This window comes from Dipodomys spectabilis, unplaced genomic scaffold (assembly GCF_019054845.1).
Source record: "Dipodomys spectabilis isolate Male_0828 unplaced genomic scaffold, ASM1905484v1 ptg000190l, whole genome shotgun sequence".
NCBI classification, from domain to species: Eukaryota; Metazoa; Chordata; class Mammalia; order Rodentia; family Heteromyidae; genus Dipodomys; species Dipodomys spectabilis.
Genome location: NW_024870867.1, coordinates 3,093,277 through 3,111,475, shown reverse-complemented (window position 1 = coordinate 3,111,475; position 18,199 = coordinate 3,093,277). Strand labels below are relative to the sequence as shown.

Sequence of the window (18,199 nt, the reverse complement as noted above, 5' to 3'; positions counted from 1 at the left end):
AACTATTAAATAAGAACACCATGGTGCTTGCTTTTTTCACCCAAGGGTGAGTATTAGACAAACTTCAGTTAACCTGGGAACGATCCATTACTCATTATGCAAGCTACAATGATAAAAAGAGCTTAAGAGGAGACAGTTTTTATTTTTATTTTTTGCTTTAAATGCAAATGGAAGAGGTAATGTAAACTGGGTAGTTTCAATGATCAAGATTCTTTTCATGATATTCATATTGATGGATGAAGACTGATAATTGAATTAGCAAGTAATTGCATATACTTTAGTTATCATTAATTTATTCAATCACCATTCAGTTAATAAATATTAAGCTTCTTTTACATTCTAGACCTTGGGCACACAACCTAGACCAAAAGAAAAAAAAACAAAACCAGGGTCTTGTTCTGGGGCAGTTCACATTCCAGGGACAAATACAATAGTGCTTTGGCACTTCAAATGCTCCAGTATATTTTCAAGGTGAACACTTCGAGCAAGCACGGTACTAAATAAGGGAAAGAAATGCTTCAGGCTTGGAATTCTTCATCTTGTTATACTCATACAGGGGGCTTAAGACTGCTTGGGCAATAGCTGTGCATCCTTATACAGGTCACATACTCTTCTTAACCCTGTTTCTCTGTAAAAGAAAAACAATCCGACTTTTCCTAATTGCTAACTAGACAGAAATATGCCTACCATGGCTTTGACCCTGTAGGTCCGAAAATCGTGAGGGCTCCAGAGAACCACCTGAAAGCCTTTTAAAACATCCCAAATCCCAGGCCGCACACTGGACTGATTAGACCCTGATTTTCGAGGGTGGAACACTGATCTCAGAAAGCACAGCCTTGTAGGTGCCAATGGGATGACAAGTTTGGCAACTTCTTTGTTTTTTTTTTTTTTTTTTTTGTCGGTCGTGGGGCTTGAACTCTGGGCCTGGGCGCTGTCCCTCAGCTCTTCAGCTCAAGGCGAGCGCTCTACCACTTGAGCTACAGCGCCACTTCCGCAACTTCTTGATATGGCCGCCCACCTGTCTTCAGGTGGAATGCGAAAGCTCCTGGAGTTCAATCAGGGAACAGGCCCATACTCATGATCGATCCCCTCCTGTGATCTGAATTCTTATTATTCCCCCTCAAGTTAAAGTGGGGAGGAATGGGAGCCAGTAACTGCACACACATAACTATTTTTGCATCTAACCCTGAAGTACGAAGAGGACTTCCAGGGGCGGCCGGATCCTCCTGGAAAGAGGATTGCAGGAAGCCCGCACTGCCCCGGGGCGCCGGGCCCAGCGCAGAGGCTGCAGCCGCGTTAGCGGGGAAGACCTGCGGGTTCCGGTACAGCCACGGCGGGTCCGGCTGCGCGGGAGGGCGCAGTCCGCGGCCTGCCTTCTTCTCCTCTCTCTCCACCTCCTCCTCCTCCGCCGCCGTCCACCCCGGGCCGAGCGCAGGAGCAGGCGCGCCGCCATGGAGCGCGGGTCGCCGGGAGCCTCGAGGCCTGTGGAGCCGGGGCCTTGCCTGAGTAGCCTGCGGGGCGCGGAGCCCGCGGCCTCGGCCTCTACGCTGAGCGCCGCCCGGGCCCAGCCCGAGAGCCGCGTGATCGCTGTGGCGGCCGTGCTGCCGGCCGGGGGGTGCGGGGAAAGAATGGGAGTCCCCACCCCGAAGCAGTTCTGCCCCATCTTGGAGCGGCCGCTCATCAGCTACACCCTGCAGGCCCTGGAGAGGTAAAGCGGCGCCGGGCGTGCCCGCTCCCCCGCGCCGCGCCCAGCCCCGCGCCCCGCGGCGCCGGGGCCCCCACTTCCGCCACCTGCTGCACCCCGCGCGAAGGTGGGGTTTCCTCAAGCTGGAGCCCCAGTCCCGCCAGCCCGTCAGAGATGGGAAGCTCTGACTTGATTGACTGATTGATGATTGATTGAAACAGCTGCCCTGTCGGTGCTGTTCGTGCACCCTCAGGAGGGCCAGGCCGGACCTGGCGGCTGCACGGAGAACGTTCAGTTCTCGCTGGGGCCGGGATGAGAGGGCTGGGAACCCTTCTGGAGTCGGGGTGTAGCGCGCTGCTTCTGCGCACGCGTGCTTTGAGCGGTACGGTGGACGCACCTCGGGCTTCCTGGGGACTTGTGCCTAGATTCGCTGAACATTAGCTGTGCATCTTCTGTTAGACGCTGGCCTGGCGTGGAATATGCGGAGAGGAGGGAGATGTCACGCTAACCTTCCAATGGTGGAAACGAATTGGAGAGTCACCCACTGTCAACACATGCTTATCTTTTTAGAAAAGGGACTGAAGCTAACGCCAAAGGAGGGTGAGGGAAAGGGAGAAGGGAGAGCCGGTCAGTAGAACTTAGGAAGTGGGGAGGTGCAAATGACTAGTATGTTTTTAAAGCGCCCTAGTAATGTGATGGAACTTGGGGTGAGGCTGGATGAAAAACTGGTTACAAAGGTCCACATAGTTTGGCAAGTTGTTTAAAGTTCTTTTGGAAGCCAGTGGCGAGCTAGGATAATATGGCGGCCTTGAATTTGTTTCAAGTTAGCATCCATTTGTGTGCTGTCTTTGCATATATCTTAGATAAAAATCACTGTTTTCTTCAAAAAACATTAAGACAAAACAAAACATACCAAACCCTGGTCTCCAGAGAGGCATACTGCAGAAGCCAAAGGGGTAAAGTTATTTGACCTAAGATTGTATTAAGTTCTTTTTATTGACATTAATGCGTAAAGAGACTACCACCTTTGAATAATCTAATCAGGACAGTGGTTATATCTGAACACATAAACTATTCCAGTTACCACCTCTCAATCTTCTATTTCTCTAGGTAGTGGGAACAGAGGCTTGAAATTATTTTATTAATCATGTACCTACAGTATTCTAGGTCTAAAGGCTTGTGATAGGTAGCTTGTATAGGGGAGTAATTCTATGTGATATAATAGATATGGGCCCATTGACCTTGGTAATTGCATGGAGGGGAATGTAGACATTTTTATATTTAACCTGTCCTGTGGAAAATTTAGTACTAATTTGCATGTTTGCACCTGAGGCAGGTTTAGGTTGGTGGATACTAAAGTAAGACCTTTCCAAATAAAGGTCCTTGGAAAGTAAGGCCAATGAACACTTGTTTTCCATTTAATTGATAACAACAATTTTGAAATCTTAACTCTTAGGGGAATTGATTTACTAATTATAACCATCATAGTTTTCATCATTTGACTAACACGCAACTGAGATCAAGGGTATTCATCTTATAGAACTCTTGCTTTGTAACTTGAGTTCTGCAAAGAAATATTGTTCCAAGAAGTCATGTAACAATGGTGGTATTTCAGGGGCATGAAACTCTGAAATAATATAATGCTACTCATTTGATCAGCTTCTATATCTGAGGCTTGAACTCAAGGACTGGGCTATGTCCCTGAGCTTAAGGCTAGTGCTCTACCACTTTACGCCACAGCTCCACTTACCCTCTTTTTGGGAGTAAACTGGAATTTCCTGTACTTTCTTGCCTGGATTGGCTTTGAACCCTGATCCTCAGATCTCAGCCTTCTGAGTAGTTAGGATTATAGGTGTGATCCACTGGTGTCTAGCCTGTATCTAATTTTTAAAATGTATTTTTATATGTGAAGCAAGAAGTTATTTTGTTCTTGGTAACCATTGAATGCAGTCCCCTCAAAACCTACAGCAGGAGAGTTCTTACAAAAGAGGGACCCAAATTCCTCTGAGATGGTGCCTTTTGAGATTTGAAAGAAAGAAGCACTACAAGTCAGGGCAGTGAATCCAATGTATTTTTTATTTTTTTGGAATTTACACAATGCATGACAGTGAATACAAAGGGTATGCTGCTACATAGATATGTCTGCTTGAGGGGTTAGGGGATGGGGTTGGTGAAAATTTAAGGAACTTCAACTTAGGACCAGGAACTTTGTCTTTCCTTCTTCAGGAAACAGTCTGAAAAGCTTTGTGAGTGCCTGGTAATGTTCAAGGACCTGGCATGGGCTAAAGATTGCTGGGAAAAATCTGCAGCTGGCTGGGTCACATAATAGTGAAGGTACAATGTGATGTTTCAGTCAAGGGAAACTTGAGGGGAACATGGAAGTAAAAATTCTTGCCAGTATTCTGATTTCTGGTTTCAAATAGGTAAGGAAACCAAATGTCTTTTTTTTTGTGTGTGTGTGTCAGTTGTGGGGGCTGAACACTGGGCCTGGGCACTGTCCTTAGCTCTTCAGCTCAAGGCTAGTGCTCTACTACTTGAGCCACAGTGCCACTCTGGCTTTTTTCTGCTTATGTGGTGTTGAGGAATTGAACACAGGGCCTCATGCATGTGAGATAAGCACTCTACCACTGAGCCAACTTCCCACTCCCACCAAATGTCTTTTTAAGAAGGTTGATTATGCTAGATAGCTAAAAAGCCAGATAGCATGACAGTGACAATAAGATCAAATAAGCAAGGTAAACTTGGTCCATACTTCTTTTGCCCTGGAAGATGTACAGTTAATGTATGCTAATGAAAAAGAAAATCATATCTGAGAGAATTAGTATCTGAACATGGACTCTATTGGTTCCTCTGAGAATAGATATGAAGAAGGACTGACAGGGATTTTCTTAAAGGTCTGAAGTTTCTAGAGTTTCTGAGGTGGATGATTCTGCTTAGCATAACATGTTATTTCATATTATCTATGCCTGACAAATTTGACCTCTTAAGTCTTCTACAGATGATGTTCTGCCACACTGGTAAAAAGCATTTCCAGACTTCATGACTCAGATGTACATCATTATGTATTAATAAATTGGTATTTAAATCAATTTAAACCTTCTCCTTAGTTTGCTTACAGTAAATTACTATTGATCTCTCAAATTTGAAAAAAATCAGTTTTTAAATTGGTATGCAGGTATATGTACTCAAGCTTGTGATAGAGATTCGATTGCATTATTGCTTGCAACACCAATGGGGTCCATGTTTAGTTATTTGTTTAATACTTGTTTAAGATGTAGTTTTCTTTCTAGTAGTGTAATTAATAGCATAACTCATGTTTCATTATGACTCTTTATACATGTATATTTTGAACTTTGATTGTATTCATTTCATCATTATTTGCCCCTCCTACTGGTCCCTTTCCTCTTCCAAGGTATAATTTTTCAATGTGTTAAAATATAAAATTTGGACTAGGAAGGTGGCTCAGTGGTAGAATGCTTGCCTTGCATGCATGAGGCCCTGGGTTCGATTCCTCAGCACCACATAAGAAAAAAAAAAAGACGGAAGTGGCGCTGTGGCTCAAGTGGTAGGGTGCTAGCCTTGAACTGAAGAGCTGAGGGACAGTGCCCAGGCCCAGAGTTCAGGCCCCACAACCACCAAAAAAAAACATATATATGTATATATATATATATATATATATACATATATATATATATATAATTCTAGCTTCTTTTTTCTTTCCTTTTTAAATAGCCATTTAACTTTATTATTATTATTATTATTGTGTGTGTGTGTGTGTGTGTGTGTGTGTGTGTGTGTGTATGTGTGTATGCGCTGGTATTGGGGCTTGAACTCCGGGCCATGCCCACTCGTTTGTCCTTTTCTACTACTTGAGCCACACCTCCACTTCCATTCTTTCTTTTCTGAATGTTTGCCTTTCTTTAATTTTTGTTTGATTATGTATATTAAACAGTCATTCTCACCTATGGTATTTATGTAAACCGCAAGATAGATGAGAAGTAAATGCACAGATGTTTGTCCACTGATCATGTGAATTAAACTGTGATATAAAGAATGAAGTGAGGAAGATGGGAGAAATATTTAAGAAGTAGAATTGGTGGGTCTCAGTGATCAACTACATAGAGATTCAGAAAAAAAGATCTTTAGGATGATTTCAGTTGCGTAGGGAGATATATTTATTGACTAATTTTTTTTTTAACTTAAGGCTTCATCCTAAGTCTGAATGAAGGAAATGAACAGGATGACTGCATTTTTGTACAGATCACATGATTAAAAGTTTATGTTGAGTTCCCAAAGGCCCCATATGAGACTTGTTTAGAACAAGACCAGGACAAGTAGCTTGAGACTAGATAGATATCTGGAAGCCTTAAGGCACTACTGAAAGAATTGACACTTTGAAGGCAATAGGAATCAGCCCATCACACTCATTTGTGGGTTTGGAGAGGAGGGGATCTATAGTCAAGGCTATAGTGAAATTCAGTGAACAAGTTTCCATGTGGGCTGTCAAAATTCTGAGTAGCAGCTGCCACTATCTCTGTGAGGCTTAACTTCTGTAGCTGTGATGAGAATTTTTTGATTGTTTGTTATTGTTGTTTTTTTTTTCCTTTTTGGAGGAATTAATAGGGCATGGTTTTTTCTGTATTCTAAAAAAGACTCTAAATATTCTGTTTGTAATTGATCTTATTAAACCAGAGTATACTTGTAAGTAATATTTGTTATTTTAAGAGAAAATAACTTCTGAGACATTGTATTTCTTCCTCGAAATGTCTGTAGGTATTCTGGTGCTTGGGGCCAGGTTTATATCTGCTATGGAATGTGCTAGGAAGGAAATAATCAAGAGAACTTGATAGAAATAGGGCTGCTGGGGTTTGGTGTAGACATGCCTTCAGCGAAGAGGCAGACTAGATGCCTTTATTCAGCAAATATTTGTTCAGTAGGCACTGTGTGAGGTACTTAAGGCCTTTTATAGTCCCATGGTTTTACATTATTAAAAGCTTTCTACAGTATTAAAATTTAATTCTATAACTAGAAAAGAATGTGAATAAATCCTTTGAAATACAAACAATACTTATAAAGGCTTGCAAGTCTTGGGTATATCCTTAGTTGCTGAACAAAATAGCATAATAAGCCTGCTATCTCTTGAGTGGTCTAAAGCAGTATTTTCTAAACTTTTATTTTCTGTGGTGCTTTCCCCCTTATTTTGTGCTATGGAGTCTAACTTTCCTGATTTAATTTCTGTTGCATTGACTCAACAATGTTGATCTGAACTAAACAGGTTACCAGATACATTATTGAGACCTGAAGTGTTCAGTTTGAGAAACACGGGTTTAAACTTTATTTTTAAAGCCTAATATAGTTGTTTGGAAATAATCAAAGACCATAGGTATATTTGTTAGTAAGTATTTATATTTATTTTGTCCCAAGCAGAATATAGTCATGCTAGTGAAATTAGGAGTTAGTGAATTAAATTATTGAATAGATATTTGAATAGCTACTTTGTTGTATGATCTCTTCCAGTTTTCTTATTTCTTTCATCTCTTAATTCTTTTGCATTTTAGTTTTTCATTCAGTGTGCTTTTCATTAAAAATAACAATATGATCGATTGCTTAAAGGGCTGCTTCTAATAGATTTTGCTATTTGTGACCTAATAACTTTTCTTGCCTTGTGACTTAGTTGAACATTTCTTGCGATTTCTTTCCTATTAAAAATAAAACATGTCTGAGCTAAAGCTCAGTGGTAGAGCACTTGCTATGTGATATCGTATTAAATAATTGACATATATTCAATTGCTTTTAATAGTTTCCTATGAAGTCAAGTGTTTTTAAATAATTGAATATATTAATTAATTTAACATATATTGACAGATGTTGTTTGATGTAACGAACTGTTTCAATCTTGTTCAATATTCTATCACCAGTGTCTAGTATAGTACTTGCCATGTATTATGCGCTTGTTGTTTGTTGAATGACTCAGTTGACACATGGATGAAGGAGTACCTACTTTTGCTTCAGTTATTGGAAATGATAAGAAATTGACTCTTATAAAAGCAGTAGTTATGTGGTTCAATCCTAGTAGCATATGTCAAGTGCTGCAGGCAAAATGATTCAGAATAACACTCTCTCACCTGAATGTCATGCCCTCTGAGGCATCATGTATTTACAGAGGTTAAAGGTATGAACTCCAGAGTCATATCGGGGAATATAGCGTGTTTCTTTCATTTTCTGTCTGTGATTATGGCACTTTATCTTCATGTGTAAAATTGAGATAACAGTGATTTATCTCATAGAATTGATACAGATATTAAGTGAGGTCCTATAGGCAAATTGTCCTCCACGGGCAATGACAAACTAACAAGTGTTCCACAAGTCTTAGGTGTTCCTACTTTTGTTATTATTGGAAGATAAATGTCCTCTAAGTTCTGAGGTGTTCTCTGCACTTCTTTATGAATTGGCAGCCTTGTGAGAGGGACATTAAACTAGAGTGTACTGTGATGTTTAATAATCCTCTGGGTGTGAGCCTTCAGTAAGTGAAAAGCAGGGAGGTTGCATTCAGAAGAGCAGTCACAGGAAGTTTCCTGATAGTGCTTCTGACTGAACCTCTGAGACATGAGGATTACATCAGTCTCAGACAGGGCTGGCTAGGATCAGGAAGATACATAGGGTGGTGGGCAATGTTGAAAGGTACAAAAATAAGGTGGAGAGGGAGAGACCTGTATGAGAGAAAAAGGAGTGCTGTCATTAGGGAAAAACTAGATGTGAGTTGTGGGTTGGGTGGGCTTTACGGTCAGCTCTCCAAAAGCTCACAGGGGATGGATTCAGAATTTGTACTTGAGAAAGATGATCCAGAAGTGGCAAGAATGGGTTGTGTTGGAGTGTGAGGAGAAAACAGCCAAGAACTGGATGCAATAAGTAACAGGAGAGTTGAAATTATGAGAGAATGAAGGGTCATGGCTTTATAGCAGTGGAGTTGGAACACTGGGACAGTCTGCACTGGGGAGGTACTGAGCCTGTATCAACAGGGTAAATTCTAAACTTCAAGTAATAGTGTTAATTCTAGAACTGCTAAATTTTTCCATGGAAGGAAGGGAGTTTGGCTACCAATCAACCCAAAGGGTAACATAGTCTTGTTCCATAATCTCTTTCATGGCCTACAAAGACAGTTATTTGGCATTCTGTGTATGTAATGTTTTTATTTGTCATTAAAATCTTCTAGAGGTGTCTGATAAAATATATTAGTAATCCTGGCTCTCAAGAAGCCTTAGGGCCTAGAAATAAGAAAAGCCAAAACAATACAAACAACCAATTACACTGCATAGGCAATGATAATTTCATTCTTCTTCTTTTTCTTTTTTTTTTTTTTAAGGGAGTGTGGTATGTGTGAGTAGCTATCTAGAAAATGAGGAGCACTATCAAGTCCATGGGGATTTATGAAATGTTATACTGCTCCCAGTCATATTTTCCTCAGGCAATGTTTGTTTATGGGACACCTACTAATAGTTCTGTAATTAGGCAATGGAAAAAGTAGCTGTTGTCTCTACTGTCACTGAACTGATATTCTAGAAAGTGAAAGAAAATGGAACCTTGCATTGTCTTAATACTGGTATTAAAACTGGTAACTTTTTTTCTACTTCAAGTTCCTTTTAAGTTGTAATCTATAGATATAATGTATGTGTTAATCTATCTTTCTGACAGTGTAGGGGTATTATTGTGAAAATTAGATGAATTAAAACATAAAAAGTATTTAAGATATAGTAAGTGCTTAATTCTTGCTAGCTATCATTTTATGTTAATGTGATACTTGATTTATTATCAAGACTTACCTGTTTTAGCATGAACATAGAGTATTTCATAGGCTAGTAATTCCATTAAACATTTTTTTTTTAGTGACCCTCATTCAGAGTTGATAACATGGCTCACAGGCAATTGTTCTGGTTTGAGCCTGTTAGGTATGGTGCATTACTCTACAGTGACAACTTTAATGACTTCTGTTGCCACTAGTGAATAGAACTCTGTCAAATTTCCTTCTTTTGGTAGTAACTCAGTACTGTATATTGTTGAGTCCAGTAGGCTGGCAGGTCCCCCTTTAGCACAATATTATATTTGATGCCACTCACTAGAACCAATTCCTTGAATGTCACAGAGTTGTGCGCTTATTTTTTTTTCATTTAAACCTATAAACTTAATTCAATGGTTTTTTGTTCTCTACTTAAACTACATAGTATCCTTGATGTAGGCAAGATTTCTGTTAGAAGAGCAATCAGGTTGCCAGCTCAATGGATTCCTGGAAAGAGACAGTCAACTTTTGAATTCAGAAGTGCTTTGAATTGCCCTTATTCCATTCAGAGGGAAATATTAACAAAATTATAAATTTTAAAAAATATTTTTAGTGTTTGTTGTTTAGACAACTAATGGTACTAATTGAAAATTAGTGATACTGTTGTAAATTAATTGAAGTAAAAACTTTCACGTCTGTGACAATTATGGTATACTATATCCCAGGTAAAGTACCATCTGTGTCTAGAATGTGAAATGCTCATTGACTTTTCATCCCCTCTCCCCACCCCCTTTTTAAAATCAGACCTAACAAAAATACATAGAAGTGATTTAACTTTTAGCCCTCAGGTTTTTATCCACCTGTGTAAAATGCTGATACTTATTAGTATTGTAATTCAATTTTCCTGTTTGTAGCTGTAGATGTTTAAATGTATGCATGTTTTCTTTCAGGGTATATTGGATAAAGGACATTGTGGTGGCAGTGACACGAGAGAATATGGGAGCAATGAGGAATATTATTCAGAAGTACCAGCATACACGCATCTCACTCGTCGAAGCTGGAGAGACTCGTCACAGGTCAATTTTCAATGGACTGAAAGCCCTGGCAAAGGATCAGCCAGACACCCAACTCTCTAAGCCAGAAGTTGTGATTATCCATGATGCTGTCAGGCCATTTGTTGAGGAAGATGTCCTCCTTAAAGTTGTTGCAGCTGCTAAGGAACATGGGGTGAGCGTTTTTACTCCTGAGAATGGATAAAAGGGCAAGGGTTCCAGTAAGGTGATTTGTTGAAGTTCGATAGACATATAGAAGTAAATAGAAATATTGTTCAAGTGGGCATGATGAACTTCAGATGTTATGGTGATTTCTTTCACTGCATAGTATTGTAGATTGTGAGTGTGTTTTGGAATTTCTTTTGCTGTAGACAGTGTGTTGCAATATGAGATATTTGGAGGAGACACAGTAATGGTATTATTACAGTATAATATGGCAAATAGTTTGATGGATTGGTCATGATGCATTACCTCAAAGGACTAAAATTAGGGTGGCTGGCATTAGAGTTGTATGTATACAGATGCTCAAAAGTGTGTCAAGGCCCAGTTTTGTTTTGTTTTGTTTTTTTTTTCTGTATGTCTCCCAGACCCAGTTTCTCTATATGCTGCATTCTCTGGCTCCATCAGGAGGCAAGATGCCTTCTATAGGGCAAGTTATATCTCCCTTACAGTTGATAATGATGTGCGTATAAAATTCTAAAAGTACAGATTTCCCTCCATTATTGTGAAGCAGATTATGTCATTTTCCCCTGGTTTTTATGCTGCCTTGTGAAAAGTTTGTTAACATACAAAATTGTATTCCTTTGAAAGTAATCCATCTCTTCTTTTTCAAGTATATATTTTCATTTTTGTTAGTTACTCAGTTTCTATGTTATATCTAGATTTGGGTTTTTATTTTTTAATCTTCCTTTTGATAATTGTGTTATTATGAATTTTGAGTTGTATCTTTTTGTTCTAGAAATTTCTGAGCAACTATCTGATTGAATATTGATTCTCTAGCATATTATACCTACGCCTACTTTTTTCTCTTTTTATGAATTGTTATATATATGCTTTTTATCCTATTTTTATGTTTATTAAGTTCTTTCATATTTTCATGATTTTGTTTGCTACATGCTGGGTAATCTGTTTTCTATTTCACTTTTTAACTGTGTCTAATCTTATGTTTGAGAATTTAAAAAAAACACTAATATTTTCTAATTCTTTGGAGTCCTTTTTAGTCCTTTTTTCAAATCTGATTAGCCTGTTTTTGATTTTGCATTTTGTTTCTTAATATTTAAACTATTTATGCAGTATTGCTAATTGTACCTCTTGGTAGTTCTCCAAATTTTTATTTCTGCTCACTTTTGCTCATGATTTGCTTCCTCCTTTGCTTTATAATTTGAGCTATAACAGATGGCAGAGAATGAGTGTGGCTCATTTTTGGCAGGACTTTATCAGCAGGAATTCTTTGGGCATAGGAAAAGGCTGTATTTCTGAAGCATGGATTTATGTTTCTTCTGCCATCAATTTTAAGCACTTTAGCAATTTACAACACCATTGCACTGATTATTAGCTCGAGGTTTTCTAGAGTCTGTGGGAATGTCCAGTTAACCTGTAAACCATCTTGCAGTTAAGCTCATTGATTTTCCCAGAAGAAACTGTCCCTGTTTTCTAGATCCAGAGTCATGAGAGGCAATCTTGTTTGAAGTCTTTCCTTTGCAGTTTTTTCTTCCTTCTTGATTTTAAGTGAGGGCAGTATGCTTCATGAGTCTGAGCGTGGGCCACAGTCCCAACCAATTAGCCCAGAGTCAACATCTTATTCCTCATTACGTTTTCTCTTCCAAGCTAAACCCTTTTGGTAACCCAAATCATCTCCATTATCTTGATTCATTTGCTACTCCTTGTACATTTTGTAGTGAGCCAAGCCATAATCTTAAAAGCTGTTTGTAAAATTTTTTCCTGCCTTTCTTAATCTTTTTTTTTTTAATATGGAGAAAGATTATTTTCAAGATATAAAGTTATTGCCATTTTGCTCAAAATAGTTGCCAACTTTTCTGATCAGCACGGAAGTTTTAACCTGCTCCGTTTCCGACCTGGGCTGGTTCACCCCTCCTTAGGCAAACTGGTGCCCCCCCACCCGGCTCCCGGGAGGTCACCAAATTGATGCCGAACTTAGTGCGGACACTCGATCGGCATAGCATAGCACACTGCAGTCCAGAACTCCTGGACTCAAGCGATCCTCCGGGCTCAGCCTTCCGAGTAGCTGGGATTACAGACACGTGCCACCGCGCCCGGCAGTTGCCAACTTTTCTAAGTATGAAGTAATCATACAGTTCTGCATAGCTTTAACGAGGCAAACAACAAGAATATTTTCTTTTAAGGACAATGGTAGAAAGTAAAGTAAGTTGAAATGTTAAAAAATGGAAAAGGTAGGTGAGAATCATATTGAGGACTAACTGACTTTTACATACTGTAAGAAAGTGCAAATAATGTCTTGAACTCAAAAGGAGGCAGCATCAGCTAGGCATTCTCCTGGAGGAAGATAATATGGTCAATTTCTTGTGTATTTTTCTTCTAGCTCTGTTTCTGTACCCATTTGTACGTGATACATTCTTAATCAAATTATCAGCTTCTTACTGTAGTAGTTACATTTACTATCTTTGTTTCTATACTCATTTATTCCCTAATACTTAGAATTTCAGCTTTCTTTTTTGTGACTAGTCTATCCAACATCTTTTTTTAAAATTTAATTTAATTTTATTGTAAAGGTGAGGTATAGAGGGGTTTATTCAATATCTTTTGTGGCTTCCTGATTTACAAACAAAATGTATTTTTGGTCTGTTGTGTGGTCAAGCATTTGTCTGGCTTTTGTTCCAGGTTCTGGGGAAGGAAGAATCAAAATACTGATTTTACTAGATAACAGGAGGATCTTTGCTGTTCTTCATTTCCTTGGATCATGTCTGAGCTCATCCTAGTGGGATGACATGATTTGGGATGCAAGCAAAGGAAAGATGGATGATGAGATTAGAGGGTTGAGACTTTAAGCTATCCTCACATATAAGGGAAAAAAGTGGCTGAAGATTAAGTTGAATCATATGACTCATGTCATTAGTGAATCATTTGTATGCAATGAAACTCTAATGAACTGTGTCTTCTAAAGCTTAGGGCAACTTCCTAGTTAGTAAATACATTGATATAATGGGAGTGGTGTACCCAGAGTTCTTGGATAGAGGACAGGAAGACTTTATATTGCAGACTCTCTGATTCTATACCCTACATGTCTCTTTGTGGTTTGATTTATGTCCTGTGTTGTAAATCTGAAGTTGTTAGCTTATCACTTTGAGTTTTATGTGTTGGAGTAGGAGTCATAGGAACCTCCTGGATTTATAGTTAGTTGGTCAGAAATGTGGGTGGCTTGAGAACCTCACTTGGAGCTGTTTTCTGAAGTAAGAGCAGACTTTCTCTGGACTGTGCCCTTTAACTTGGGGGTCTATTATTATCAGAATTGAATTATTTCATAGTTTGGCAGTTGGAGTTGAAACACAATGCAGACTGTATTAATCATGACAGTGTTAACCACCTCCTTCTTCTTGGAATTTTCTCCCTACCTTGGTTTCTGTGACTGTTTTCTGTAATTATGCTTTTTTCATTCCCTTTTACAGTTTTTTTTAAAGATATCTCTTTTTATTCTTTTTGTTGTTGTTGTTGTTGGTTGTGAGACATGAACTCTAGGCTTGGGCGCTGTCCCTGTGCTCTTCACCTCAGGCGAGGTCTCTACCACTTGAGCCACAGCACTGCTTCCGGTTTCCTACTGGTTTATTGGGGATAAGAGTCTCTCAGACTTTCCTGCCTGGGTTTGAATCACGATCCTAAGATCTCAGCCTCCTGATTAGCTAGGATTACAGGCATGAACCACCCGGGCCCAGCTCCTTCTTTTCTTTATGTGATTCTCTTAATTTGCTATGGTTGTTGCTAAACCACGGCCTTGGAGAAATCTGAATCATGACTATATTGTTTAAAAATTTTTCTTTATAAACGTACAGTAAAGTTCACATTTCAGGCAATTATACATGCACAGATCCTTGTTATCACTACCAGGATGTGGTAGGAACACCACAGAGGCTTCTCTCCTTTGCCTTTTATATTCCAGACCTCCCATGATCCTCGGAAGCCAATCATACATTCTTCATTACTATAGTTTTGCTTCCCTGTCTTTTCCACCCCAGAATACTATTTGTAAAAGAAATGTAATTCTTTAAGACTACCCTTTCTCTTTTCATAATATATTTGCTTGCTCATTTTATTTCCCACTAATCGAAGGCTATCTCCTCAATCTCTTATGCTGAGCACTTTTTCCTGAATATCAGAACTTTCATGCTCAACTTCCAGATGGACAGTCACTTTAATGTGCCTTTAGTGTCTTCTAGCATCAGGTGGTCTTTGGCCAAATTTTCTAATCCTGTTTATTGTCTTGACTTAAATATTGTGCTTTTGGCAATAATGGAATGCATAGATTCCATTTCTCCAATCTCCTTCCTACAGAGAATAAAATGATAAGATTTCCATATTAGAAAGGCTGGGAAGGATGATTCTTTCTGGTTTGGTAGATGGATTAGGGGATGAGTTTGAAGGAAATGAAAATTGGTTTGGAAAGTGTAGCAATGGTTCTGATGAGAGATAATGATGACTATCTAAGTTACTGAAATTAAGAAGATGGTAGAGAATGATCAGGGAACATTCCTTCCCTTTTCCTGATGGTAATAGGCCTCATTTCTTTTCCTGAAATGCCTATGCTCTGTTTTCCTCTGTATCCCTCCAAGGTTCTAGAATGAAGCTTCTATTCTGACTTGCTTGCCACAATTGTGTATATGTGCCATTGGCAATATTTCCATGGCTTAATCTGCACTAAATCATAAGTACATCCTATTGCTCATGTCATAGAACAAGCTTCCCTCCATTTTTATTTTCTATTGGGGTTAAGCTTCCAGTATTTAAGATAACAGGGATCTTGTTTTAAACAATTCAGGCTTCAGACATTAGTTGTTTTTTTTTTTTTTGGTATTATGCTGGTGTGGAACAGATATCTCAACTTCGACAACATTTTACATAAGAGATTCTTTGTTGTATATGTGTGGGGTCAAGGAGGGTCCTATGTACTGTAGTGGGTCCAGCAGCATTCCTACTGGCTTCTTCCTCTCCAGATTGAGAATCACTAATGTGGCAGAGTAATAAAATAGGAAAAATCATAATTGGTCACAATTATGCATACCTTTTATCTTTATTCTTCAATGAATAGTTGACCTTATGATTTAATGAGCAACTGAGTATATCATGAGTTTACACGTGGCTGTGGCTATTTTGTTTGTTGAACAGGCTAAGCAAAATTTTTAAGTATCAGACTACTTAACATAACAGAATACTCAAAACCAAAGGTATATATAGAACTTATTTCTTATATAGAACAAAATATATATCATCATAAAAGATTTTTACTAGTTTTTGGTTAGAATATATGACTCATTTACATTGTTTCTCTTGAGATACAATTATATTTATATAGCTAGAAACATTGTTGCAGGAACATATCTGTGTAATCTCTGGATTCTGCAAGATGAATATATGTAGCAATCATTAACAGCACTGTGGAAATCCTATTGAAGTTCATTTGTATGCATGAGGAAGAGTATACTTTACTGCTTAGTTTTACAAGTTAATACCATGTATTCTGGGCACGAATGGCAAATTACTTGGCAGATTTTTGCCTCTGCATTTGGAAATTTGACTTTACATAGAATTACCTATGGCTAATCAGTTGATTTTGATAAATTTTTTACATGTGTAAGAAAGTCCAGGTGACTGTATTCCTCTACATTACGGGAGAAACCTTGGTACTGAGTTAAATCCAGGGGTTAAGAATCAGTTTTGTGATAAATCAGAAAGTATTGGCAACTATATTTCATGGGAAATGTCAGATTTACTTTTCTAAGTTAAAATGCCCACAAATGCTTACTTTCAGATCTATCTCCTGGACTACCAAGAAACGAAAACCTCTATTCCTTTTCTTTTTCTACCCACTTTTAGTGGTGTTTTGTATAGAGATAAAATCATCTAAACCAAACTTTCTAAAACACCTCTATTTTTGTGTTAGATAAATTTTCTACTCAACTGATTAGTTTACAAAGGAGATGGGATATTTTACATTTTTATATTTCACAGTTTTAAAAAAAATTTTATTGTGAAAATACTGTTCAGAGGGTTACAGTTATATGGGCAGTGTAATGAGTACATTTCTTATCAAGCATTGTTGCCTCCTCCTTTGTTTCCCCTTCCCATCCCTTCCCTTCTTCATCCCCGCCCCTCCCCCCACAAGTTGTAAAGTTCGTTTTTTGACATAATGTCTTGTACATCTCATTGTTGCAATGGGTCCACCTGTATTCCTATTTAAACGGTTGTTTTTGCCCTTCTCCTCCACAAATTATACCAACATCAAATACAGTCAAAACATGGGTTATACCGTGGGGGAGAGACATACAAAGCAACAAATAAATCATCTTATAAATATGTTAGAAACAATCTCAAGAAAGAAAAAAACATTTGACTACTTACCTTGGGGTTCATTTCACCTAACATCAACTTATCTGACCTTTTCTGCTTGACTCAGACATATACTAGTTATTGCAAATAAGGGAAACCATGAGACCTATGTTTCTTTGGGTCTGGCTTACTTCACTTAATATAATTTTTTCCAGGTCTTTCCATTTCCTAACAAATGGGGCAATGTCATTCTTTCTGATGGAGGCTATTTCACATTTTTATACTTCCAAAATCTCTTAATTAGCAATGATTAACTTTGAAAAAAGTATTCTATAAATACTTATTAAGTAGTGTTTCAATGATGGCAAGTTGGCTGACTAGAATTGTAATTATATGGTTGGAAGATTTCTGTTGTACATTGTCATAATTAGCTAGAATATAAATGCTTGAGGAGGATTGCATGTTTGTACCTGCTGTATCCATGGGATAAGTATTGTTCAATTTAGCTTTTAAAATATTAAAAAAGTAGAAGTGTGGTTCATTATTATGTTTTATGATATGTATCTGTGATACATGTATAAATACCTTGATAGATGAGCTTCTGAGGCAAGTAAACACTATAATGCTGAGCTGTTAAACTTCCATCTAAAGCTTAGTTAGGCTAATACCAGAGAGACACTGGTCCTGGATAAGTTATGAATGATGCTTTATATAATAAAGTCCCTAGATAGCTAATATTTTGTGCGTCAGTGGTGTTGTCCACACTTGTATTTTAATTTTGCTGCTTTCATTTTCAGAACACATTATAACACTGAGAACTCTTGGTGTATTTGTTTCTGAACAGGGGACCTACCATATTAGTGTTAGCATCTTCCTTCTATGTTCATACCAGCTGCCTAGGGGAGTGACAGTGAGAAGGGTCAGCAGATGTGTTTACTTGTCATCTCACTTCATGGTCAGTTTGCTTAGTCACATCTCTGAGGCTGCTGTCAGCTTGTGACTGCAGCTTCCTTTGCATTGCACAGCTTTTCCTACTGGCCTGGAGGCTTCCAGAGATAAGAACCTACTAATTGCTTCAATCTACCAAACCTGCCATAATGTTATCTCAAATGTGGACAGATTCAGATTCTGAGAAATTAATTTTCAGTAGGAGAGTCAGAAAATGTATTTTAG

At 38.5% G+C, this 18,199-nt stretch overlaps 1 protein-coding gene across 2 annotated transcripts in view; it reads left to right on the top strand.

Annotated features, from left to right (window-relative positions):
- The first annotated feature begins 1,323 nt into the window (after window positions 1-1,323).
- The window catches only part of Crppa (CDP-L-ribitol pyrophosphorylase A), a 227,560-nt gene continuing 210,684 nt past the window's right edge, over window positions 1,324-18,199 (top strand). For both annotated transcript variants that reach the window (XM_042695811.1, XM_042695810.1), the window contains exons 1-2: window positions 1,324-1,708; window positions 10,409-10,685. In XM_042695811.1, the coding sequence (XP_042551745.1) occupies window positions 1,452-1,708; window positions 10,409-10,685 (534 nt within the window). In that variant the 5' untranslated portion in view covers window positions 1,324-1,451. The remainder of the gene's footprint in view (window positions 1,709-10,408; window positions 10,686-18,199) is intronic.